Raw genomic sequence first — 27,666 nt, forward strand, 5'->3', positions numbered from 1 at the left:
ACCATATAACAGAATTTCCAGTTTCTGTGTAATCACAGTTTCTCCATTTCCATTGTATTAACCATTTCAGCATGGAGAGAAGGAAGGAAGAGTACTCCCTAGACCCAGGGCAGACACAACTACAGGCAAACTCCTCTTTCTAGAGAAGGCACAGCAGGGACAAAGAACACTGTCTAACAAGAACTGCATGAACTGCAGAGCTGTATGTTGTGTCAATTAGGAGGAAACAACTACTAGATCTGGGCATACACAGAGGGAAGGGGGAGATCTTGGTTCCTAGCTGCTTCCCTTCTTAACATGTCAGTGCAAATTCTCCATGACAGTGTCTTGAACAAGTCAAAGACTCTTGATTCCTTGTCTTTCCTCCTGCCCCTTCCACCTCTCACCTCCAGACAGTTCCCACTCCCCACAGAGCCAAGATATTGAGAAGGTATTGGAACATACATTTATAAATCCTGTCAGATGATGAATTCTCTCCAAGCCTTTCTTCTGGATCTGGAAAAGGGACAAAAACACAATGGGAAGGTATAGGGGCTTCATTAAATTTCACTTAAGATTCCATCATCTGCTGTCCACAAGCCATCACACCCAGACAAAAGGGATGTGGTACAAAGGAAAGAATACCCCTTGGTCTACTCAGGAAGAATACTTCTGGGAGACAGAGGACCTGGCGGGGGCTCTAAGGGTGAATAAGGGAACAGACTTTGTGTGTCAAGTGCTGTCACTTTGGGGTGAGTCTTTAAGGTCCCTGTAAAGCCTGTGAGGATCTCCATAAGTAAAAAGTATGGGATTGTGCAATATCTGAGAGGAACGGGACAAAAGGCACAGAACAGCCACTGGGGTAGATCGCAGGCAGCCTGAGTGAGTGATACATACACAATTTCTAGGGATTCAGCTGCTCTTCCTAAATAGGGGCAACTTTTGGGGTTGCCAGCCTCTCCTCTCTTCCAGATTTACAGTCTAGCTGTCTGCACAGTAACCAAGCACCAAGTATGCTGCAAAGTCTGTAGGCAGTAAAGTCTGTAGGCGGGCTCTTGCTTCTTAACATATTTACCAACAAACTGAGCAAGCAGAGGAATGCTGACATTCAGCATTTGCTGAAGAGACAAAAGTACTTATATTCACTATGTCTGTCATTAACAAGGTTTTAAACTGAAAGAGGGTAGATTTAGATTGGATGTAAGGAAGAAATTTTTTTATGATGAGAGTGGTGAGACATTGGAATGGGTTACCCAGAGAAGCTGTGGATGCCCCATCAGTGGAAGTGTTCAAAGTCAGGTTGAACGGGGCTTTGAGCATCCTGACCCAGTGAAAGATGTCCCAGCAGGGCAGAAGGTTTCAACTAGATGGTCATTGAAAGTCCCTCCCAACCCAAACCATTCTGTGATTTTGTGATTCTATGACTTGTGTGCTGCATAGAACCGACGCAAATTTAATATACACTAAAACTGCAAGTGTACTTCAAAATTCCATGGCATATTCTTTTAAAGAAAGGCAGCATCTACACTGCAAGAGTAAGCGGGATCTAGAACTGGCTTAAGCATAGAAGTGAGAGCCTGCGCTGCTGTTAGGGCAATAATGTGCTCGAGCTCTGCCCCGCTGGAGGATCAGGAACTTGGCTTTAGCAAGTGTGTGCTCACATACATACAACATCCAGAGTAACTGTGAGGCTGAACCACCTGAGAATGGGGTCAAATTTGTACTAACCTGAAGATGAAGACGACAACTCTCAGTACTGAACAGCTCGGGTACGTTCTGCATGCCTCTCCACCCTTTTCAACACCTGTGAAAGCACAAGCACCATGAAGCCACCAGTAGAGCAGGCTAAAGAATGTAAAGATCAAAAAATGTGCAAGAAGGGTAGCAATATAAAGCAATAAATTCAGGTGCAATGGATTGCATGCAAAAGAGAATACAATATTTAAACTTGGACAACAACCTTTCTTAAAGAACTGCTCAAAACTATGGTAAAAGAAGGCACCTAGTGGAGATAATAGAATCAAATATCTCAAGTTGGAAGGGACCCATGAGGATCATCCAGCCCAACTCCCTGCTCCTCTCAGGACTACCTAAAACTAAACCATATGACTAAGAGCAGCATGCAGACACTGCTTGAACTGTGACAGGCTTGGTGGTGTGAGCACTTCCCTGAGGGGCCTGTTCCAGTGACCTACCACCCTCCCAGTGAAGAACCTTTTCCCAGTGTCCAAGCTGAACTTCCCCTGACACAGCTGGAGAAGCGGGATGGAGAAGTGGGAGGCAGCCAATCAAGAAAGCTTGCGTGGGAAAGACGTTAGAAAAAAAGGCATCAAAAGTGAAACAAAAGTAACAAAAGTCAAAGAAAGAAAGCTAAATACATCAAAGGGAAAAAGAGCCAAAGAAGAAGTAAGTTGTAAATTAATGACAACTTTAAAATTAGGTCAAGAGAGCAACTACCAAAAGTTACTCTATTTTTTTTTTACACTTACAGTGTTTAGAGTTACTAGAAAACAGATTGAAAACAAATAAAAACATCAAAAAAAAGTTTTAGTAAAAGTGCAGCAGAATCAATCAGGCAATTACCATCTGCAATTACTGTTATTGGTGTTAATTTCATATGGCACTTTACAGCAGTAGATTACAAAACACTACAATTACCAAACCTCGCAAAATGCTGCTGTGTTTTAAGGAAAAAAACCCCAGGAATTGTCCGTCCTTTCTGGTGGTGTTAACATGCACACATTAGGGTTACACCCAGTGGCTAACAGGATGCAAAGAAATAGAAAATCTGAATGTCTACACATGCATTTGTCCAGCAGTCTTAATTGCTTTTAAAGATAAGGCAAGGAAAGAACAAAATGAAAGCAACTGATAACATCTGTCTGAGTATTTTAAAATAATTTTGCATTTGGAAAGGTAATTAACTTCTTAATTAAAATTAATTTTACTAACTTCCTGTGAACTGAAAGCAGGCTGATGGGCTATGATCAGTACAGACAGGGATACACTGAATCAGAAGAGATGTCTATAAAAAAGTGCTGTTTAGTCTTTTTAAAAATTTACATCTGTGATCTAAAAGGACAGCACATACCACATAATGAAATTACCAAATAATAGAAACTAATGTGCAGAAGCACAGAGGAAATCATAACCTTACCAGAAAATAATTTTTTTTAAAAAAAGAGAACTTGCCTAAATGCAAGTCCTACAGCCTGTAGTTTTAGAAAAGTGTTGACATCTGTTGGCGAAAAGGAGCAGAGCAGCTCAGAAACCTCCAGCACTGCAGATACAGGGCCCTTTTCCAGTCAACAGGCTGGAGGGTTGAGTCTCATTGGCATGCCTGCTATAGAACAGCTCAGATCATTTCCCTTTCAATGCTGCTAGGTTCTAAAGCAGGGGATAAGTGTAACACCACTGTTTTCATTTGAAAAGGAACAGAGAAGAGGCCTAATGCTCTTTGCATGTGGGCCATGCCAATCTACTATAGTCTGCAGTGATGTGGTAAAGGATAAGGAAAAATAACAACTTTATCCTTTCTGAACTAAAAGGTCAGAACAGGCCTTGTTTTGCTGTGTACTACAGGGGAGCAAGGGAGGGCAGGGATAGTGGGACAGCACCCTGAGGCTGAAAATGAACAACAGGCAGATATAACTCAGGTGGTGGGCAGCAACTGACATCTTTAACAGCCTATCGCAGACATGTCACACAAACTAACAGCCCAGGGTTAGACTGATGAAGGTTTGTGCCCTACTGTGGACTTCAAGGGTAGCAGTGCCTACTGCAGAAAAAAAAAAAAAAAAAAAGTGCAATTCGCATAAACTGAACATTGCTTCCTCCTCATCATGCACCATTATACTTTATAATGCAACAAGCAGAAGTATTACAAGCTATCCCTGATCTCTTAAATCATGTTCTTTTCTGACTCAGTGTGACAGAGGACCATCTGGGATTTCTTTCAGATTCTGAGACTAACCAAGCAATCACTCAGAAGATATGTATGCCAAAACCCCCTCAAGTTACTTTGTTCTTCATTACTGCAGCTAGATAGATACTTACCATCGACCAATGTTTTAAGGCCTTATTTCAAATAACATGGGTGTGCAAATTCCCGCTCTTGCCCGTGTCCTCTGAGCTATCCCTCTAGTATTAGGTTCCCCAGGAATGTCCACACCATGCTTGAGACACCCTGGGTCGAACTGTCTTCCCTGGCAGTTGGCATCAGGGCTGTCCCTGCCAATGGCCGGGCTGTCGGTCCGCCTGCCAGCTGGCAGTGAGTCTGAGCTGACACAGAGTGTGTGGCTTCTGTCTTTATCCCTTTCTTACGCCCCCTGCTTGGCCCTTTCAAGCCAACCAAGGGTGAACCCAGTGCTCATGATGAGCTTGGGCTCAGTTCACATACTGATCACAAATAAACATTCAGGGTTGTTCCCTTTTTGGTTATTCTGTTTGCTGTTATCTCATTGTCATCTCTGAGCTTGTACAGACCTGCATTCCTCACTCCTTATTCCCCGTTCACATGAGTCTGCAGTCCCAGCCCAACCCACGCAACTGGGCAAGTAAACCCCTAAACCCCCACGCTCCAGGCAGTCACAGCAGTCGCTTGTGCGGTGACATACCCAGGAAGCTGACCCTCTGACAGCACCCCAAAGGCCCTTCCTTTTCGCTGGGCTAGGCCACCCCGAATCTCACCCTTGCCTGTGCAGAACCTATCAATAAAGCTACAGCTGAGCTGTGTTGCCCTACGCCATCTTTCATGTTTTATGTCCAAGCCTTGTTATCTCTAGCAAGTCTTTATGTAAACCTATTCATAAATCTAGCACACTGCAAACCAGCTTCATGTCCTGGGAGGCTGTTCCAGACTCTTGCTGCAATTAGTTGTTTTTCAGGACATTTTACTGGCCAGGCCATTCTCTGCTATTTCAGGCAAACATCTCACTTGTCTTTCACTCTGCCTGAAAGCTACTGCCAAAATTTTTATTTTCACCTCTCCTAAGCGTACTCATCAACTTCTGAAATCTTTCCTTTGTATTCTCCCCATCTTGCTCAGTTACTGATTTTGATTTCAAAATTGTCTCTAACACGTATCTTCTGAAAACAGGCCTGACATGACATTAAGGCTCCTTTCCAGTGCTGTGGCACTATAAACATGACATGAGAGCCTTAAAAATGAGGCTTAAAAGACAAGGGAGACTCTTCTGACCTGCCTTCCACCCATACATACCCTTGCAAAAGCATTACAGCATTGACATCACCCGAAACACTAACTTTTTTCTAGTATCTCTGCCCCCTTTTCCATAAAGCCCTCCACGTACAGTCCACTCTTAACTTCTGTCTGTTGCACTCTAAGGAAGGCCCTTGAACAATATCTAAGCCGTCTTTGAAAAGTTACTACGGGACATAGCCTGTAGTAGTGGGTTTAAATTAATTACATAAGTTTTCACTGCTATGCTGAAAACGAGGAAATGGCTGAACATATATGTGATATGTAACACCTGTAAGAGATCTCCACTATAAGATCTCCTTTCTTTTTTATTATTTATTACTTTCCTAAACTTGGTTCTAGCACATTTGGCAGTTGTAGCTAATTTGGCACTGTTTCTACATACTACAGCTTTCAAATGCTGGATTATTAAGTATATAGCATACAGCTGAAAAAGTACTAGTCCCAAACAGCAACTTCATTGCCGAACATAGGGCAGATGACCAGCCTAGGTGAAAAGAGAGGTCAGACCTGATGAACTGTGAGTGCAGGCAACTTGAGTGTTAGTGCTGACTGGAGAATGTAAATTCAGTACCATACAGACTTATTAGGCAGGGGACAGATGAAATAGTATCTCCCATGTTTTTGCTGTGCATCCCCTGACAAGACCTGCTGGACCAGAACCAGCTTAGATGCTTCTCTCTGTGTTCCTCAGTGTACCAGGGTTTAGGGTCTACGCACAGAACCAGCTTTGTACCTCCTACAGATTTAATCTGCAACCAAATAACTCATCCATGTTAAATTGCAAATTGACAACAGGTAGAAACTTCTAGACCAAATGCATTGAGAAATCACAAGAGTTTCTTTCCTGTTCCACCTTCCCCCTACTTTAGGTACACTAAAGAGTATGCTTGGGATAGAAAAGCATGCTCTTTTCCAGGAGAAACCTGTAGATTTCACTCATCTGCTGGAAGAACTACAGGTTCTTTATTTAGACTCTTTTGCTACCACCTTCCTCTGGCACCGGCAGAGCCAACCTAAGGCTGCTGGAGTCATTGTGCACTGTGCACAGATGCAGCTTTATACCGGCACAGAACAACTCCAGGTTGCGTGCAGGAGTCAGCACAGGTGCAACATGCATACTCACAGAGCAATCTCAGACACTGTAGCCAAGCCTCCTGCAGCCGTCCCAGCGATCCCTGCTCAACTCAGAGGCCTGCATTGCACAGGCCCGTGCTCCGAGACAGCAATGCAGTTCGGAAAAGCAACTCCAGAACACCAAACACCAGCCTGTGGGCTGCTCTCCTTCCAGCTTCAGTGACCAGTTTTGCTCCAGAAGGATCAAACATCATGCTGAAGATGCAAAAGCAGAAGGTGCGCAACAAGCAGGCATCTGTCCTTCCCTCAGCTGCTCGTGGGGTGCGCGCTATGTTGCCGCGGCCATGCAGTTCCAGCCCTTTTTCGGAGCAAACGGTGTGGAGGAGCAAGTGTAGCAGCAGGCAGGAGGGACTGCTGGGTGTCAGCCTGCCCGCCCAGCGCCCAGGACCTATTGGGAAAGCAGGAGAGAGGAAAGGAAAGTTCAAGAAGGGCTGGGAAGGTGCTGCAGGAAGATGACACCTGACACAGGGTGCGTGCAAAGCATGGGGTGGCCAGGGAGCTGGTGTTAACGGATTGCACTGGAAGGCTGAATGCATTTTAATATTTCTGCTTTAGTTATTAATGCCCAAAATGATGGAGAAGATCCTGGTCTTCTTTTACATCACCGAAAGTTGCCAGTGATTTGGCCCAAAGAAGCATACAGCCTGTGAGGATGTACAGATGCAGAGTAAGGCCAGAGCCAGATCACTTGCAACTAATGCTCTTCATATTCAGAGTATGCATCTCTTTATTTATGCATCCCCAGACATTCCAGCAGCAGGTTGAGGCACAAAACGGTGCTACTTACCCCGACGGTTATGGATGGGCAAGCCACAGAGCTTATGCTCTGTGCCCTGAGTATGTCTTCACCTTTCCTGGTCCAGGGTAATGAACCGTTTTCAAGCCCAGGGTTTCTAACGGGATGTGCAGCCCGGTAAGCCACGGGATGCCCGAGCTCCTTGGGCCGCACACTCGCTGTCAGCACGATGCTTCCCTGCCTGTTTCTACCGCCTTTCCTGTGACCATTGCCGAGCGCAGCGCGGGCAAGAAGAAAACAAGCCCACACATCTGCAAAGGACGGCTAGTACTGAGGTGGCAGGAGGGTTACTTTTACTCTAAACGCAGCTTTGAGTAAAACTGTCCCCGGGCAGGGCAGGGCAGGGCAGGGCGCGGCGGCTCCTCCTCGCTGCCGGGCCGGGCCCCCCTGCACCGCCTGCGAGAGGTGGGCGCACCTGCCCCTCTTCTCGGGAATAAACTCTCCCTCCTCCTCTTGCTCCCCCGCGCATCGCTGCCAGGCGGTTTTGCCTCTCCCTCCCCGGGCGCCGCCGCCCTCTCCGCCCCCAGGGGCGACGCGCACTTTCACCCCGGCCCCTGGCACTGCCGGGCGCTTTGCGGCAGCCCGGCCGCCTCTCTAGAAACTTCTCGGTCGGTCCCTCCCTCTCCGCTCCCCTCCCCTCCGCTCCCTCCTCCCCGCCGAGCGGGGGCCGGCGCTGCAGCGCAGGCAGGAGGTGCGCGGTGCCCGCCCCCGCTGCTCGGAGCCGGAGGCGCAGGCAGGCGCTACCCCCAGCCCGGCGGGAGGCTGGTGCCGACCCCGACCCCGTGAGGCGGCTCTTCCCTGCGCAGCGGTGGCAGCGGCAGGCGGGATGACGGCGGAGGAGATGAAAGCGGACGGGGCTCCCTTGGAAGGGGCGGACATCACCCCTAAGCGCGATGAGGGCGTCCTCAAGGTACCTGGCGGCAGGGCGGCCGCTCCCCCTCCCCACACCCCCTGCGCTGACCGCTGGCCGCGGGGGAAGCGGTGAGGGGTGTCCCCCCGCCTGCGGGCGCTCCCCGCGGCGCCTCACGCCCGCCGGGGCCCGGTTTTCCCGCTGAGGGGAAGGGGGGACATGGCCGTTACCGGGCTGCCCAGCCGATCAGATATTAGCGACGGCGGGGAGGGCGCTGCGGCTGCGCGCCCGCGGGAGCTCCCACGCGGCGGTAGCTCCGCGCTCCCTTCCCCCCGCCGGGAAGCCCCGCGGTCGCGGGTGGGGGGGCTGCGGCGGGCAGAGGGCCGCTCTCCGCCCGCACGGCTTGTTTGGAGGGCTGGTGGTAGGGGGGGCGTCCGCGTCCGTCCCTCAGCACGTGTTCGGGGGCTGGGAATTAAAGATGGTGCCTCGGCGGGGTGCGAGCGTGTCGTGGGGGCTGGCGGGTGGTGCGGAGCGGTGCCGCGCTGCCCGCTTTTGCCCGTTTTTTGAGGCGCTGGGAACGGGGTTTCTCCATCTTGGTGCGGGCAGCCTCTGGGAGCCGAGCTGGTGCCGTTGCACGCGTGGGCCTGGTGCGGACGCGCCCGGGGGGCGGGACTGCGGCCCGTGGGGGGGCTGCACCCGCGGGCCGTGCCGAGGGTCGTGCGGGGGGTGCCGGCGGGCTGGCTCCTTCCCTCGTGCTGGGAAAGGAATGATAAGGGGAGCAGAATTTATACCGTGAGGGGGAGTTGCGCTGACTTCCTCTGTCAGATATTTCCTATTTCCACATCTCTAGAAACTTCTTTAGTCTCTCTTAAAAGGTTTAACAGTCACTGGATGCGGTTTTTTAATCACAGTGAAATGTCAAGAGTTACGGTGTGTGGAAGAAGAAAAGCGGCACGACAGCAAAGACAAAATTCTGGTTTTAACCTTTAGAGCTTTCTGGGTTTGGTTTTAACCTTTAGAGCCTTCTGGGTTTGTCATAGAGGCAATGTCTCCAGTTCAGGAGGGGTATCGGGGACCAGATCAAAGATGTGTGGTTGGTTGATACTCTTGCTTTCCCATATTTCCTGCTACCGTGCTTTGGTGAGAGTCTATTTTTTTTTTTTTTATTTTTTTTTAATTGTTTTGCACATAGCACAGTATCAGGTCAGGGTTCTTATCCGCATGGAAGCTGCCTGCAGTCTCCTGCATCAGATCCCTGAGCATGGTAAAAGGCAGAGAGCATCTGCCTACTCCATGCAGTGCCCACCTTGTGATGATGGGAGAAGCAGTAGGTGGTTTTTGGTTTTGTTTGTTTTTTTCCTAATTATTTTTAAAGGCAGGGGAGAAAATACTGGCAAAAGAACTGACATTGTGAAAACTTAAAAAAAGGTGAGATTGTGAATTCTTAAGGCGAAAGACTGTAAAGGTCATAAAGTCCAGCCTTCATGAATTTTATTTTTCTAGTAATTGCCACAGTGCAGAGTACACCCATTGAAATCAAGGGTCTAACTCTGAACTAACCTACACCATTTTGTACTGGTATCATTGCACTGATCCCAGGCAGTTTCTTATTTGTTCATTAGCTTTATATCAGAATAGTATCCAGAGGTTTTTACCTGGTATTGCTGAATGTGCTTGCACTATTTCTAGTGTAAGTATTTAAGTTTAGAAATAGAAATGTTTGCAGTCACTATGAACAGAAAAATAAGGTTTCTCCATCTGAAAGGGAAATGTAAACCTTATGGAATATAGGGTTGCCATATTGAGTATATGAAAAAAGTGAAACTCGAGTGTCTTAAATGCAAAATAATAATATTGTATAAATACTGAAAATGAGATAGTAATTATTTTCATGTTGGATAACTTGGTATGACACTACAAGAATATGGCATTTGGAAAAGCTTAGTAAATTTCCATTAAAGCAGTTATTTTTTCAAAGTGACTTCAGATTAGCTGCTTTAAAATTTCTAGTTTGGATCCACTTTTTTTTTTTACATATATATATCTAAGCATGAAGTAGTTTAGGTTGATTACCAGATTCACATTATTTTCATATGTCTCCATTCCCTGATCTTTGTGAGAATGGTTGCTTGAATTTTTGCTTTCCTTGGGGGAGAAATCAATAGATTAGTTCTGTAATGCTAATAACTGCTGTAGCACTGAGGTGGTGCAGGGTAAGGGGATGGTGTGCTGTGTGACGTCAGGCATCCCTTTTCACACTCTGCATTCTCTCCCTAGGAAACTGAGCAGGTAGTATTTTTTTTCTATTTTTTTCTCCCCTCTTTCATGCATCCAAGTGAGGTGCTTTCAGCTTGTTAAGAGTCTGACAGAGGCTGTCCGTATTGCCTCAGCTTTGAGTGGAGGGTGCTGCCATTTCAGTGGTATAGTTAGCTGCAGGGATGGTGGGAGGCAAAGTGGGAGATTGACAGTGGTTGGTTGCAAGAAGTTAAAATTTGAGAAGGAGACTTGCAAGGGTCTGCTTCCTTCAGTGAAAAACATGATTGGTATAGAAGCATGACATTTTTATAGCCTTTTGTTAAAGGAGGAGCACCGATCCATACTTCTGTGTAACTGCCCTTGAATAAGTGTTCCACATCTCTGTAGATGCAAGCAAATAGGGTCCTCCGTTTGGTTCCCTTTTGCCTAGCTAAAACAATGGCTTGGAGCTAGATACTCCAATCAGTACTGGAAACAACTCAAATTTGATCTTTGGAATCCTGTTATGGGCAGGGCTTCATGTTGTTGCCCTATGAGATATGTCAATATTCTCTATTTTTATATACATTTCAGATGAGTTTTTTCAGAGAGATTGGCTGATCTTTCTTTTTTTGTAGTGTACATTTAGTTGATACTGGTGTTGCTAGCTAGGCTGGGGAACCTCTTGAGAAGAAAATCACATCCTTGCAGCTGTATGTGAAATCAGGGTGCTGGCAATCTATCAGTTGTGGGGAGATAAAATTAATACAGTATAATAATTCCTGAGTGTTACTGTGTTGGCTGCTAGAACTAACCTGCATTGGGTTGAGATTCTGTTAACCTTTGTTAAACTGTGGTTTAACTCGAGTAGTCTCAGAATACGTGTTAGAATACACCTGGCATAGAAGGAACCAGCTTGTTATCTTGTTTAAATGCTTTGCCTTAAACACTCAACTCGGGGGTAATGATAGAGTGGTCGTGAGGAAACTACTTCAGTAAAGCAAAGAAAGCCCTGCCTAATGCTTTACCTGATGAAGTTTCAAGAACATTTAAAATCTCGTTGAGGGAAAGGGAAGTGACATTGCTAACTATAGGTGCAGAGATTTGTCAGCTGGTGCCAACTGTTGCCAGTTAAGTTCTTGTATCACAGCAGAGCCATCTTGAGGTTCCTGTGTTTGCAACACTGCTAATCTGTAGACAGAACAGTCAGTTCATTTCCAGATAACTGAAGTAAACTTGCAAATCCTCTATCTACTGAAGATGATAATGCATGCATCTAAGTAAGTGGAGTTAATGTCCAATAGGCAGATTTCGTTTTCATCATCTTAATGTTGCTTACTGTTTTTCTCAGGTTGTCAAGAGAGAAGGCAGTGGGACAGAGTCTCCGATGATAGGGGATAAAGTGACCGTCCATTACACAGGATGGCTTCTCGATGGCACTAAATTTGACTCCAGTCTGGACAGGAGAGACAAATTTTCATTTGACTTGGGGAAAGGTAATATCTTGTGTTTGGTATTGATCATTTTTTGTAATAATTGAGATGGAATTTCCTTGCTGTGTGGCTCCTTTGCATGTTAAAGTTGCTATTTTAACTTGGATTTGGAGCTTAAGGTTTGTTCCTGTAGAACGACCCAGTCAGAACCAGAATGGCTTTGAGATTCTTGTGAATGAGAAGACTCTGTAGCCCCTGAATGAGGCCTGCTGAAGAATTCACAGGCCTCAGACAAAGCACTCCAGGGTGCCAGTTTGCCCTGAAGCATAGTAATAAAGGATAGTTAAATAGCCAGAATGAGCATTTTGTTGATTTTTTTTTTTTTTTTTTTTTTTGGCAGACTCAAATTCAGGAGTACTTAATTGTGACCAGATAGTGGGACAGGGTGCATGGGCGTAGCTGTCTGCTGCAGCGTGATGAAACTTTACTCCCTTTTTCCTTAAGTTCCCAAATTAACCCAAATACGAATCTTGGAAGTAGTGCATCCTTTTGTTATCAAAAACTTTAATTTTTTGAATGCATGAATCCAAACATCCTTGTTCCAGCGAATCTTAATACTCAATCTGAGCTTTCCCTGACAATTTCTTACCTGCTGCTTTTTTTTATTTGGGAGATAAATTCTGCAGTGTACTGAAATTTGAGATGATATGAAGTGTATGTATTAATACAAGGAAGGCTGCTTGAGTGTGTTGAAAGGAGCAGCAAGTAGGAGAGCTTGAAGTAGGAGATACGATTTTGTTACTTGAGGTTCCCACTTAAGTTTTGGCTTTAGAAGGAATACTACTTCTGCTTTACTCCCCCTTTCTGTTACAAGTGCATGTAACTTCTAGTTACCACTTGTGCTGGTCTTTGCCAACTGATAAAGTACAGAGAGAAAAGGCTGTTGTTCTGGATTGTTTTCAAAATATGAGCCTGCAATCTCTCACCCTAAGACCTTCCTCTTCAAAGAGTTTATTGTTATTTCCTTGCACTTGAGATTGAACACAGACAGAGGCTGAAGTGCACAGGTGACTTGTGTTCTCTGTAGGTGAGAAAGTAAGGGGAGGAGAAGAACCACTACACCTAGAATGAAGAAATTCAGCTAAATTTGGGTCCTCAAGTAACTTTATAATTTGATTAGGATTAAAACTGATGTACAGAACTCGGAGTGAGCACGAGTCTTCTAGTATTTCTGTTCCATCTCAGCTTTTGTATGCTAAAAGTGATGATGCTCAGTTTCACAGCCAGTCCTGCCTTTCACGTATGCCTCGCGATCATGTGATTGAAATTTCACTTGCATAGGTGAGGTGATCAAAGCATGGGACATCGCTGTGGCGACTATGAAGGTTGGTGAAATCTGTCGGATTACATGTAAACCAGAATATGCCTATGGCTCAGCTGGAAGTCCCCCAAAGATACCTCCCAATGCTACACTGATTTTTGAGGTAAGTGGGAGATGGTCACTGAAACGGTGCACTGGAAAAATAAACAAAAATCATATGTCTGATGTAATAGCCTTCCAAAACAGGAATGTTAGGTTTTCCTAAAGAGAAAAATATGGTCAATTAGGGTAGTGTCGGCAAAGCATAATGTTCTAGTCTGGCTGCTACTGATCTGCAGTGGCTCAGGTTCCCTTATTTTGGCATTTTTAAAACACTTGAACGTTTTGCAGTGTTCATAGTTTTAGTTAGGGAATGATTTGCTGTAGGAGAGTGCAGGTTGGGAGGGTGGACTGTCTCAGTGGCAGACTCTGAAGCAGCTGTAAAAAAATCTTTAATCCTCTTTCCACTTCATAGGCTAAAAGTAATGATACTTATGTTAAACATTATAAAGTTTTCAGCAACAGAAAAAGCAGTTAATGTCCTCAGTAATACATATTTCATACTTTTTTGTTTTCTCTGCAACGTTAACACAATCTAGTACAAGCTATTGAGGAGAAAAGGGATAATTACCCCATATAAACTGTATTTAAACAGCCCTGCAACTATGAATTCTGTTTTCTGTAGAGCTGAGAATTTTAATAAGCCTTAAAGCACTACAGGAACATTTTGGATTCAGGTTGCTTGTTCATTACCGAAGTCTGTCTGTGGATCCAGGCTACACTGATGAATCTTACCATCATAGAAAGTCATTTGCATGCACTTGGTCCCTGTGACAGATTCAGCAGTCTTGAGTTTGGTGTCTGGGTAACGCTAGTTTTACAATTCACATGAACAGTTGGTCTCCTCAGAGGTGAACTGCATGTCTTGGTGAGCACAGAGCTGATTAGTATGGGTATTTCTTAACCTCAGCAGTAGAGGACAGAATTTGTTTCCTGGTGATCTTTAAGGCATCTACCCACCTCTCTCCTTCCCAAAAGGTAGTGGAAATAGCAGCTGTCTCTTTTGTGTTATTTCAACAGTGAGAATGGTTACTCAAAATGCTGAGACAGGTAAAAACAGCTCTTGGGGAGTAGGTTCTGAAAGCCTATTGAGATTTTAATGGAAACAATGAGCATCTGTTAAGAAGAGTAAATTAAACATAGTTGGATATTGTATTTGTATTACATTTGGATAGTGTATTTGCATTTCTTTTTTCCAGGAACTTGTAATACCATAAAAGATGTATTTTGTGTGGAAGGATTCCAAAAATACTGCCAGGAGGTAGTATCCCAAGCCACTAAGGGACGAGAACTTACTCATTTCAAGTACATCAAAATTAATGCCATTATTTCTGCAGTTGCCTGTTGAAAAATAGTATCTTTTAAAACTGTTCTTAAACAGCACTTTTTAATACATAAATTTGAAGAGACTCATGACTTGCTTATATTGATCAATCTACATATGCTGGAATGCTGTGTGCTTTGCACAAATGCAGGTGATACTAAGTGTAATATAGGGCAGGATTGAAGGGGGAGATGAAAACACATGTATTTATGGTGTTCTGACCTGATGATTCAAATGCAAACTGTACAATTTATTTTTTTTCCCCCTACCTCTCTACCTTTTTCCACTCACTTTGTTTTGCTTGAGGGAAAGGAAAAACAAACAGAACTGCAGTGTAGCAATTATTGAAGAGTTCAGCTTCTCTGCTTTTTACTGTCCATGTGCAGTGACTCAGTGTGCTCAAGACCTTCTACCTTGGCAGCATAATAAAGCATTCTTAAGGCTTAGCACTAGTACACAGGATGCTACATTGTTGTCCTGCAACAAGAGGTAATACCTAATTTTGATAAATAAAATCACTAACTGCAAGATGGAATTTGTTTCATCAGAGTACTACTGAGTCTGATACAGTCATTCAGATTATTCACTTCCCACTAGGTTTTTCTTAATGATGCCAGTCTGACCTCTCCATCTTCTAGGCACTGTTTAGATAAAAGTAGTGTTTCATTCATGACCCTTTGTATCCCTGATGCCTGCCTGAGCAGTAATGTTATAGGAGGAAAGGGGGAAAGAAAAGCACTGAAGCTGCCTATGATGGTTTTGTGCTTCCCTAAGAAAATTACCTGCAGATGACTGGCTACAACAAAAACTCTCTTAAGTTTCCACTTTCTTTAGTCTTGCTCCTATGTTTCATTTTATTACTTGAAACAATGTCAGCACAGTTCCTTTGCATGTACAATCGCCATACCAAAATTTTGTATGAATTACCTTAAAAAGGACCCTCTAAAATGTTAAAAGATTTTGTAGCTTGGTCATTACCACATCAGCATTTCATTATGACCTGAAATAATGAATGTCTTATGGTTTGAGTTTTTGTTTGGTGGTTTGTTTTTTTTTTCTGCATGATTGCTTTTGCTGAGCAATATGAATAGGTAGGTTCTTCTGTAGAACACTGTTGTTAAGGTTAAAAAACAATAATAATAAAAAATGGTAAAACCTGTGTGGTCATCAGTGGGATGTTCTGGAATGACTTAGCTTGTTTCAGACAGACTGAAGAGAAAGGCTGTGATATAATTTGTTATTAGGTATCCATCAAAATACAAAGTGGAAGTACTCGTTGTACGTTCCTTTTGCATTCCAGGTATCTTAAGTCCAGTGTCATGAACATCCATAGCATTAGACCTGAAAATTTTTTTTTAAATGAAGTACTTAGTCTAAACAATGATTATAATGTCTTGCTCTTTTGTGCTGTTTTTACTATCGTTTTATTCAAACATAGGATAGCAAAATTTTTTTTTCTTAATTTCATAGCAGCAACAACAAATTTTTTTTTATGACTAGACTATTTTTCCATCTTGTCATGATACTCTCACTTGAAACTTTGATTTGCATTAGAGACTTTAGAGGGCAGGCGAAGATTTAGACTGGGTAGTTATCTCCTACATTAACACCAGCGCTTAAAAATTCTGAACAGTTTGTTGCAGCAACAGGTGGGCCAGGTCATGCTTTTGTTGTTGTATCATTCTTCTGGAAATAATTTTTTTCTGAAATGATCCCACAATACACAAGTATTCAGTAAGGCAAGACTAGAGGGGAAAACATAACAAGATTTAAAAAGAGAACACTAACTCTGTTCAGGCATGAAAGGAGAGTGACCCAGAAGTTTTGAAACTGTTGTCCTGTGGCTCAAGAGTAAAAGGATTAAGAAACAGGTGGGGAATAGCCAAAGTCTGAAAATGTATTCTAGAATTTGTTTTAATATTGCAGGACAAGCATTTGGAATAGCTTTGGACTCTATTTCAAGTACTTTATACCCTCTGTTCCATCTGTGATCAAATTCAGATAAATTCAATCAGGATAAGGATTGTATTTTTATAATTAATTTTCCTGCTACTTCTGTACTTGCATTGCTTACAAACCTCTCCAGCCCTTGGATGCAGTGACACTACTGGTGATTATACTTGACAGTAGAGTAAGAGGATGTGACAGCTGCTGATCAGTGTGGTAGCACTGCAAAGTGGCAGCTGAGAGCAAATTCTTCCTGGCTTAATGTAATCAAAAGGTGTTTTCCCTTAAAACACCAACCAAACCCAGTAAACAAAACCTCAAGCCCCAAACCCACTGTCCATGCTTTTGCCTGCAGACTTGAGCAAATATACTATTAAAGAAGTCAATAGTTTTTTCTTGCAGTAGTCCCTAAGCATTGTGGCCAATGTAAACTTTATTCAGAAGCCAGGTTCACAGTCCTTTCAGTTAAAGGATTTAGTTTGCGGTATTGGAGACCAACATTGCTGGACAAAAAAGCTGTAAAGGCCTGAATATAATCTGAAGCTCTTCAATAGGTTTCCATCCAGTATCTAGCGAATACAGCACATCCATAGCCTTGGTTATCTAATATCTTACAGGACATTAACATGGTGGCTTCCTGAACAGCTGTATTTTCAAAGATCTCTGGAGAACAAATTCTATGAGTTAACTGAATTGATGTGATGAGAATAAATGCGAGGCTTTTCTTCCCTCCACAGATAGAACTTTTTGAGTTCAAGGGGGAGGACCTCACTGATGATGAAGATGGTGGCATTATCCGAAGAATCCGTAAAAAGGGGGAAGGCTACTCCAAGCCCAATGAGGGTGCGCTTGTGGAGAGTAAGTACATTACACAAATAGTAAATGGGTTTACCATGTGGGAGGGCAGAACCTTTTTCCGCAGTCTACAACTCCTTGCTTTTATTAAGTTTAGCAGCGGAAGTTCTATTTGCTGCCAGTAGCCACCATGCATAGGTAACTGTTAAAAGAGAAAAGACTGTTTTAAGGAGGAGGCTTTGTCTCCCTATGTTACCTGTGCTACTTGCCCTGTACCATACATAGATATCTTCTGATTTTTCTCTGCGTTGCTCTGTTTTTTGTTACCAGTCCAGTTTGAAGGACGATACGGAGATCGTGTTTTTGACAGGCGGGAATTGCGGTTTGAGATTGGAGAAGGCGACAACTATGATCTTCCTCATGGTCTGGAGAAAGCAATTCAAAAAATGGAGAAATCGGAGGAATCTGTGTTCTATCTCAAACCCAAGTAGGCTCTTTCAGATCTTTTGATACTTGAAGGGCTTATACTAAGCATCTGACAAGAATGAAGTGTTTTGTTATAATCCCTTTCAGGTCTTTTTCAGTTCTGTATTAAAAACTTCATGAGCCCTGAAATTGTAATGTATGCCACTTGGTTGTGAAGTAGTAGCACTCCCACGAGAGATTTACTTAAGTCTCTATAGTGTTGATTTTGGTGAATATTGAAAAAAATACTGTTGCTCTATAACTTTTTTTTTTTGGTGCCTCTTAACAGTACTTACAGTACAGCAGTGCGTATAAAGATACCTGAAGAACAGCCTCAAATGGGAAAAGAGCTGATGAGCCTTCTGAGCAGTCCAGTGTGACCAGATAGCTAGTCCGTAGGTGATATAGTTAGTAAAGAGTATCAGAAATCCTTTGTCAGTAGAAAATGTTCACTGGTGTTCTGAAACCCTTTTGGAAAAAGACCTTCAAAGTCGTCTTGGGCAAAGTCTTTTTTTAGGCAAAGTTATATCCAAACCTTGGACTATGATGAGAATTCCCTGAGACTAAGAACAGCTGACTGAGATGTATGACTGCACAATATTGTAAGCTTAAACAGTCTTGGATATAAGTAGAATTTTCTCTTTACAGTGCAAACACATTTGAAACAAGTGGAGTTTTCACTGATTGCTTCCATACAGGTTTAATTCATTTCCATTTTTACTTTAAACCTTTTAAACTGGAACTGAACCTGATGGGAGAAGAAAAGCAAAGCAATCTGATCTTGAGGGTTTTCCTGCTCATATGCAGCTTCTTACTGGAGTTGCAGCACAGAACCTTTCTGTAGGCATTTACTGTTTATCAGCTGATAGGTGGTATGTTAAGTGTACAGCTGTTCACTTAATCACTGTATATATCGTCGTCTTTGATTTTCTAAGAATAGTACCAAAATACAGGTGCTCTAAAAGAACTGTTCCATTTAAGACCATGAATGTAAACCAAGATGTGTATAACTTCAAAGTTTGGGGTGGTTTGGGGTTTTTTTGGTGGAGAGATAACTTGCTTTTCCTTCACGTAAACTAAAAAAAAAAAAAAAAAAAAGGAACTGGTAGCCTAGAGATTAACAAAATTAACCCCAGGTTTCTCCAGCTTCTTCTACCCTGTGCCTGCTTATTTTAGGATAGTACCCAGAATTCAAACCTCTGTGTCTTGTAATAATGCTGTGTAGGCATCCCAGATTTTCATGGGTTTTTTTCCTCCAGTTTCCTACGTAGCAAATATGTTTGGCTGGATAGTTTTGGAATTCTTGTTTCTTTTCTTCCCCTTATAGCTATGGTTTTGGAAGTGCTGGGAAGGAGAAATTCCAGATCCCTCCTGATGCAGAGCTACAGTATGAAGTGAAACTCAAAAGCTTTGAAAAGGTAGGAATGAGAGATGAAGTCCCAAAGAGATTGGGAGGTGGGGGAAGAAGTATGAGTGCAGCTTAAAGGACGATGAAATCATTGAACGTTGACCTGAAAGAGGGAAGCCATTGTTGTCAGAGATGATGACATGCTGCAAGCTCTTGGCAGAGATTGTCCTTGTTCTTACTGTCCCTGTCTGTTGCTGTCAGTGTCTCTCCTGCTCTAGCCCAGCTACAGTAGCGCAAAAGTCTGCTTTGCAAACCTGGCTCTACCATACTGGTAGTGGGAAGCAGCATAGCCACTTGGCTTCCCTAGGAGTTGTATCACTGATTTGAACTGTTCCTGTTTGCGTAGGCTAAGGAGTCTTGGGAAATGAACACAGACGAGAAGCTGGAACAAAGCTGCATTGTGAAGGAGAGAGGCACTCAGTACTTCAAGGTAAATTACAGTCTCCAAATAATAATAGCATTTCTTATACCATGTCGTGAGCTGATAATGATGATTGCAGCTGCTGTCATTTCAGAGTGGTGGTCGTGATATTCTCTGATTTTTTTTTTTTTTTTTAATTTTTTTTTTTTTTTACAGCGGACTGGAGGGGAGGGTGTCTTAAAAAAGAAAGCCTCAGAGTTGGAATATCGAAAGAACTAACTCAACATGGAGTTAGTTCTGTCTGTCAGCTGTTTGCTGTGCCTACAGATAACTGTGGGGCATACACTGAATAGTAGTGAGGTTACAGATCCTGCTGTGTATGTGAATGAACAACATTCATTTGGGTAGGGATCTGTGGACAAACTGTTTAAAACAATTCGACCAGCTTAAGGCAGAATTTCCATTATCTTCATGACAGAGCAATAGTTGTGCTGTTTTGAAAGTGTCCATCTGCCTTGTTTTGTATTAAAAGTTGAATACAAGGTGGGAGTTAAGAGTGAAGTACCTATGCTGGCCTATAGCCCTAGCCTTAGTGGGGAAACCAGTACGTATTCCTAAAGATTTGCTGATCCTATGCAGGAATGGCTTTCAGAAGTAGTGTATTTTTGATGATAGAAGTTATTTTATGATTGAATTATTTTTTTCAGATCTGTTGCTCAAGGTAAGCAGGAGGGGCAAGAGAGAGAGAGAAAAGTTACTGTGAGCTGTGTGATAATTGAACTGCCTTGTTTACAGGAGGGGAAATACAAACGGGCAGCATTACAGTATAAGAAGATTGTGTCATGGCTGGAGCATGAGTCAGGACTCTCTGATGAGGAGGATACAAAAGCCAAAAGCTTGAGGCTTGCTGCCCACCTTAATCTAGCTATGTGCCATCTCAAGCTGAAAGAATACTCCCAGGCTTTGGAGAACTGCAACAAGGTAGTAAAGCTTTATTTATTCTTAAGATGCACAAGCAATTTGATGGTTTATCTCTTGCTTTAATGATTTGAGGGATACTATGTCATGTGGTGTTTTGGTCTTTCTTATCGGCTGGCAGTTGGGTAGTGCTGAATACACAATGTGAAAATACCCAGCAGGTTGTTTTCATAATTATTGTCCCCTGTATGTGTTTTACTAAATCGCTGCGACATTGAGAATATCCAAGTATTTAGAAGTTAGGAACACTTGACATATCATAAAGGTAGTCATGTTGGCAAAGGTCTGTCAAAAAGCTGGAATAGAGTTAGGACTAAATCTTAGACTCGCTGGTTCTTGTCAAATAAGCCTACAATATTCAGTCCTCTTTTTGTACTTCTACTGTATCCAGCTCACCTTATTAGTAAGCCCTGACAAGACTCATAGATCTGCCTCAGAAGGGGTACAGTTCTAGCAGTCTCCAATGTTTTGACTGCATCTTACTTTAATTTAAAAAAAAAAAAAATTATTCTTGAGTGTGGTTTTGTTTGTCTTTTTAATGCAGGCACTTGAACTGGATAGCAACAATGAAAAAGGTCTCTTCCGGCGTGGAGAAGCGCACTTGGCTGTCAATGACTTTGAATTGGCCCGTGGAGATTTCCAGAAAGTGATACAACTTTATCCAAGTAACAAAGCTGCCAAAGTGCAACTGGTAACTTGTCAACAAAAAATACGGGAGCAGCATGAGAAAGAGAAAAAGATGTATGCCAACATGTTCCAAAGGCTTGCAGACAAAGACATAAAAGTAAGTAAAGCTACTCCAGAAGACTACAAGAGCTGGTGTCACATGTTAGACAAGGAATAGTGCTTTAGGTATTCAGCTTACTACTTAGTACAGATAAATATAGTGGGAGAGCACTCTTAAGTAGCTTCCTCTGGGGGGAAATGGAAATAGCCAACAGTCAAAATGATTAGTCCATCTTGTTTGAGCAAGACAACTAGCAGTACCAAGCATTGCACAGAATGCTTTTACTTACTTCAACCGATTTTGCAACAGACGAGTGTTAAACAGAAGGCAACTGAAGTGATGAGATGCAAATGTGGTAATGTTCAAGAACTGAATAAAGTGCCTATTCTTCTTGAACTGATCATTTTAAAGGGTCCGTTCTGGTGCTTGGATGGCCCATCTACTGAGACCTTACATGTTGTACAGATGGTACTGAGCACCATCTTGCTTCTCGTGGAGACATTAATATATGGTTGATGTTCTCCAGCTCAAAGGTCACAGATTGATTATGAAGTGCCAGAATTCAGACTGTCAGAAGATTCCTTACTCTACAGTATGGGTGGTTTTCCTACTAAGCTTTCACTAGAATTTTAGTAAATACTAGTTCAGTTAACAACTGCAATATTTGAAAATGGGTTATAACAAGGTTGTATCAGCTAGCAAGAAACTGCTGGTGAGAATCACATATCCTAAGAAAAGGTTCTCTTTTACTTAAATCTGATGATCCAGAAGGAGTACATAAACCTGTAACTTCCAAGATAAATCTGAGATATATATCAAACTCAGATTTATCTCAGTAATATTGGGGAGTGCAGAAGCTTGCATCTTGTGGGGTTATTTTCACTGATCTTTGTGTCCACCTTTGCAGAATATGCAATGAGAAATCTTAAAAAACTGTCAGATATTGGTATGTCAGCTTCCTATGGTCACCTGTCAGTGAGTCTGTCCAGGGGCCCATTGTCCTCAGATAAGCGTGTCCTGACAATTCAGACATCTCAGCTGTCAGCTGACAATTTGGTACATGAAGCACTTCGCAAACCGCTCCCCTCACCCCTATCTTTCAAAATTTCAGATATATCTGAAATAATTTGTCTTCCAGAGGCAGTGGGAGATGTATTCAACTCTTCATCTCTTACTCTGTTAAAGCAGTCATACAGTAAGCATAGAGTAATCGCCCCAAACTGGATGGTTGGGTGGGGAAGCTGCTCTGTTCGTAGCTTTTCAGTTGTGGGTTTGTTGTTTGTTTTTTCTCTTCAAAGAGTAGCAGTAGTTCTGTGGAATTTGGTTCTGCTTCTCACAGAGGAGTGTAAACGCACACATAAACACAGGCACACCCCAGTGATTCTGTAAGGAAGGTGTCATTGTCCATGTATTTATGTATCTTATTAAAGCAGCCTGATATCAACAGTCCTTGCTTTATTGGAGCCTGGAAGATGGTATTCTGTCACATTGTCACATATAGCCACGCAGCACATGACTTTTTTGTAGGCTTTAATGAAAAATCTCAGGAAGATGAAGATACAGCAACTAAGCTAGAATGATTTCACTGTTGGGCATCTTCACTTTTGAGACTGCAGGTGCCTTTCAGCTAGCACAGCTGCTAGGAATCTGGCTTCCTCCCCTAGGTGTGGGACACAGCAAGATCTGCTGTTGAGAGAGGAAGAGTGGATTGCTGAAACAAGCTATACCCATTAAAAATACAAAATGGTTGCTTTCATGCTTTTCAAAATGTACACCTCAGCCCCTAAGACAGACGGTAGAGCCCTATTCTTGGCAAGAGGCAGACTCACAGTGTTTGCATTGCAGACTGGGACACTGCAAAGACGTGGCACATAGTTCCAGTTTTCCAATCTACTTGAGACAGAATCAGCTTATAGTCATAGAATCATTTAGGTTGGAAAGGCCTTTAAAATCGTGGAGTCCAACTGTTAACCTAGCACTGCAAAGTCCACCACTAAACCATGTTCCTAAGCACCACATGTACACGTCTTTTAAGTGCTCCCAGGGATGGTGGCTCAACCACTTCCCTGGGCAGCCTGTTCCAGTGCTTGACAACAGTTTTGGTGAAGAAATTTTTTCCTAATATCCAGTGTAAACTTCCCCTGATGCAACTTGAGGCTGTCTCTTCTTCTATCGCTTCTTACTTAGGAGAAGAGACCAACACCCACCTTGCTACAACCTCCTTTCAGGTAGCTGTAGAGAGCAATGAGGTCTCCCATGAGCCTCCTTTTCTCCAGGCTAAACAACTCCAGTTCCCTCAATTGCTCCTCATAAGACCTGTGCTCTAGACCCTTCACCAGCCTTGTTGCTCTTCTTTGGACACACTCCAGGACCTCCACATCTGTCCTGCAGTGAGGGGCCCAAAACTGAACACAGTATTTGAGGTGTGACCTCACCAGTGCCAACTACAGGGGGACAATCACTGCCCTAGTCCAGCTGGCCACACTATTTCTGATACAGAGCAGGATGCCGTTGGTCTGGGTCATTCTTCCCGTAGTTAGATGATCTTGGGAATATGCATGTGTTTACATTGTTTTTCTTGGGTCCATCTGGCCTACTTGAAATTGATGTGGTTTTGTATGAAGAAAGATCGGTGGAACAGGGAACTGTAAACAAAAGATGCTTACTCCCCAGGTCAGTCTCAGGGGTTCTTCTTGCAAGAAAACATGTTTTCCTGTTAATACATTTATCATGTTGCTTTATTGTAGCTCCAACAGTTTCTCTATTAGTGGTGGTGGGAGTAGTTCAAGAGTTTTGGAGTATAGGGTTTGTTTACCAAATGACTTCTGATTGCTAAAAAGCCAGCTTGGACTATAGTTCTGAAATTCCTGACATCTGCATGTCTTAAAATCCACTGAAGTTCAACAGCCATACTTGCATCAGTAGTTCTTTTCATGAATTTGAATAGTTCATATATGTGAAGTATGGGGGTGGTTTTTTTCTTCTTTTTTTTCTTAAAGGTCAGGATGTTTATCACCTTATCTTAAGCCAAGGATTGATAGCTAACAGATTTTTCTGTGGAGAGGAGACTTTGCTCTCATGTGTTTCACAGAATGCTTCTGAGGATGAAAGGTTGGCCTTTGATGCCTGGATGTTCTTTGGCTGTGTTTTTTTGTGGCAGCTAAGTTGATGTAACATTCTAGTTCAAGGAGTCTACCCCTTCTTGCCCTCCTGTTCCGTGCCCCCAACAGTGCATGCTTATATCCTTGTTCTTGTTTGGTTCTCATCTAACCTCATAATAAAACAGATGGGTCAGGGTGCTAGGCTGACAGGTGGAATAGCAACTTCATTAGACTGTCTTTTGAGATGAGCAGAAGATATTTCTATCTCCCTTTACTGTGTTTGAAAGCTATTGCAAGGTCAGGATATGCTGGTTATGTCCTATTGTAAAAACTGGCCTCGGACTCTTACCAATGGCACTCTGCTTTCCGCCCCTTTTCATGTGGACTGGAAGATACAGTGAGGAGAGAGCCTTTAGAGCAGCTATCTTGTCAGATTAGATTCTCCTCCAGCTAAGCTCTTACAGAGGACATCCGAGTGACTGTTCTCGAGTTGAAGTTTACTCTTAGTGAAACTAGTCACCCAACAAAGATACTTGGTATCTTCAGTCCAAGGTTTGGGGTGGAGGCATGGTATGGGAATTGCTGAAATAAATCATTTTGAAGCTGAAGCAGGATGAAAGCAGTTCTGTGCAGAAGCTTCCTAAATGAATTTCAGTTTGTGGGAGAACACGTTAAGGAAGTGTATTGTGGCAAGCGTGTGCACGCCACATTATGAATCTGAACCATCAACACCAGTAGTGTTTCATTTTTCAGCCTTCTCTAAACTGCTTCTAGTTTCTTAGATGCGAAAAAAGTGCAGATAAATTTTTGGTTTCTTTTGGCTGAAGGTCCTAATATCTGAATTCAGTCTTGTAGGGAGACCAGGTATTCTAGTGGTAAGAATCAAATAATGTTTGTGTTATTGTTTGCAAATGCTAGCAACTTTGTGTAACAAAGGAATGTTATTTTATTTGTGTCTCTGTTTAGTCAGCTGCTACTCTTCAAACCAGCCACACTGAAGATGCGGAAATGAAAGAGGAGCAGAATGGAGTTGAAGATAAATCGGAAGTTGACACAGAAGCATAAAAACAAACCCTATTCCATTAGTTTTGTAAATGAAAGAATTTCCAGTGAATTAGACCTTTATTTTTCTACCTGGTTGGACAAGTGGCTTCAGGGGAGCAGAGGCTAAAGCCACCACGCCACAGTCAGTTACAGCTTTACATGTCTGTTGAAGAAGCTGAGTGGCAGCATAAATCTGGTTTAATCCTAGGGACTATTTATTCATTTGGCCTCTGTTACTGTTTGGGTTCTGTCTGGATTTACTCTGAGTGGTTTATTTGCATTTTGCCATTGGTGTTTGTCTCTTTCTGGTTCCAGCTCACTTTTAATCCCAGGTTCTGCTTCCTAAATTTATTTCCTTGATTTCTTGAAAGTAATCGGCCTTTTCCAGGAGTCCTCACATGAGACTTGAGAACAAATTGGCGCTCCCAGTTCTTCTGCCTTGGGATTGCCCTGTTCCCCCCTGTTCAGTACGGAGTCCCTTCCATTAAGTGTTGTAACCTTTCCTGTATGCCTCCTCTTTGCAAATTGCTGAAGGTGAAGACTGTGAAGTCACAGCTTAAGTAATAAAGCTCCAGTTAAACTCAAGAAAACACAACTTTTCGTGAGTTTTTATTGGAATTTGCACAGAATTAAGAGAATTTACTGTCCTATGGTCATTCAGTGTTCTCATCCACATAGTTGTACAGTAGCCACAGTATCTGATTATTTTTCTATGTTGCTCATTCGTTGCCATAGAAAATTCCCACAGTAATTGATACAGTATTTACCCATATATTTGCAAAAGGAAAAACTGTTGCTGAAAACAAGTCTGTATGCGTAGAGCTTATGTGTTCTGTTCGTTATTTCTACCTTACTCATCATTCTCCATGTTGTAAAACTACTCCAGAAAACACTCATTTACTTATACGTGAAAGTGACTGGCTTTGAGGAGAAACTAAGTTATAATGGTTTAACACATTACAAATACTTCTAAATCCTAATGAACTACAAACTTCTGAGTGATTCCAATGTCTGTTTATCCCCATCTTGGAAGAGAGCTATTACTTGATATTCTGCTTCTTTCTGTGGCATATTGTATGTCGTGGGTGGGGTTTTGTGGGGGCTTTTTGTTGGGTTTTTTGTTTGTCTGCAGGACTCAACATAGTACTCAAATTCACATTCTGTTTATCCTGTTACGTGGTGTTAAACTCAGCATCTCCACTGTCCTGTTCTGAGACCCTCTAAGCACCAGTGACACTTCTGGGCCTGCTCTGCGGGAGGAAGGTAGATAATCTGTTCCTTTCAGATAAAATAACAAAAACCAAAACCAATCCACAGATTTTTGTTGTGAGGAAGATAACTTAAAAGCCCGAGGGAACTGCTTCATGATGCGGGATGTGTGACTGTGCCCTCAGATCTGACCAGGGATTAAACAGCTCATTCGCAGAAGGCAGGAGGGAGGTGGTTTTGCTGTTAGGATGAGCTGGATCATGGGTTGGAGCTAGCGTAGGGTGCTGCAAACTGCACTGCTCTCTGCAGAGTGTTGCAATGCCCAACGCTTCAGTGGGGTGGAGGAGGGATAGGAGAAGAGGCAGGATAAAGGGCTTGGTAGGTCGTCACTTATAAGGAAATGCTGATTTGATTTGCTTAGTGAAATCTTAGTGTTCCCAGGTAGCGCAGGTGCTTTTTGTGAGTTCTGACTCAAGAGGCTCAGCCCTGCATATGTGAAAACTGTTTTACCTTGTACTAAAGCAGACTTACCTCTAAGGGGACTGTTACAGACAAGTTACAACAAGGTGTGAAGAATGCCTGTCAATTGAAGTTACAAGAGGGGATTTCCAGACCCAGAACAGTGAGGGGAGCAGTCATGCCAAGCAGGAGTTCTTTTTCTCCAGCCAGGAAATGCCTTTTTGTTGGGAATTACTACTGGAAAGATGAGCCCCTGTGGCTGAAACTTGTTGCTGTGAAAGTAAGTATAGGGCCAAGTCTTAATAGTAAACTTACAGTTCTTGAGCCACAGTTCTCAAAAATCTCCCTGTGGGGGTGACTGTTCTTCAACATGGTTTTGAGAGCAGAAAGATCACAGAGCATCAAAAACATTTCTAGAGTCAGTGGTGGGTATGTTACCTGTGAGCAATCTTGAAATTAGCATTTTGTCCTCGTTACTACATAACAAGCTGTGAAATGTTTAAGAATGTAAATCTAAGAACACTGAGCACTCCCTATTCAGGCAGCTGAAAGGAGGTTCCTTGCTGTCTTGGAAAAGGGGTCTAGTTGCCAGCAGAAAGTGGCATGCTAGTGTTTATAAGTGAGGTCATGCATGTAAACTTGAAATATAAACTATTCGTTATGTCCTTCCAGAAAACTGCTTGAAATAAACAATTACAATACTGACTTCATAAACCGCACACTTCCGTCTCAATTTATATATCCCTCCTCCTGTGCAGTATTCTTGCAATAGGCATA

The 27,666-nt window shown here is 42.9% G+C and overlaps 2 protein-coding genes across 8 annotated transcripts in view; one reads left to right on the top strand and one right to left on the bottom strand.

Moving 5' to 3' along the window:
- Positions 1-8,371, bottom strand: part of TCAF2 (TRPM8 channel associated factor 2) — a 24,542-nt gene extending 16,171 nt beyond the window's left edge. For 3 of the 7 annotated variants that reach the window (XM_074901892.1, XM_074901887.1, XM_074901889.1), the window contains exons 1-4: positions 7,125-7,683; positions 6,327-6,725; positions 1,708-1,783; positions 445-495 (exon numbers count right to left, since the gene is read on the bottom strand). The gene's annotated coding sequence lies outside the window, so the exon portion shown is untranslated. Of the gene's footprint in view, positions 1-444; positions 496-1,707; positions 1,784-6,326; positions 6,726-7,124; positions 7,725-8,213 lie in introns of those variants that run through there. The other 4 variants (XM_074901888.1, XM_074901893.1, XM_074901890.1 and 1 more) reach the window with 4 other exon arrangements.
- On the top strand, positions 7,824-27,576 carry FKBP4 (FKBP prolyl isomerase 4). Its single transcript, XM_074901894.1, has 10 exons — positions 7,824-8,043; positions 11,570-11,714; positions 12,993-13,135; positions 17,080-17,200; positions 17,468-17,624; positions 18,930-19,020; positions 19,357-19,440; positions 20,167-20,352; positions 20,894-21,133; positions 25,144-27,576. The coding sequence occupies exons 1-10, from the start codon at positions 7,960-7,962 to the stop codon at positions 25,240-25,242; spliced, it is 1,350 nt and encodes a 449-aa protein (XP_074757995.1). The 5' UTR covers positions 7,824-7,959; the 3' UTR covers positions 25,243-27,576.
- Positions 27,577-27,666: the final 90 nt, after the last annotated feature.

Source organism: Athene noctua, chromosome 3, assembly GCF_965140245.1.
Source record: "Athene noctua chromosome 3, bAthNoc1.hap1.1, whole genome shotgun sequence".
Lineage (NCBI taxonomy): Eukaryota > Metazoa > Chordata > Aves > Strigiformes > Strigidae > Athene > Athene noctua.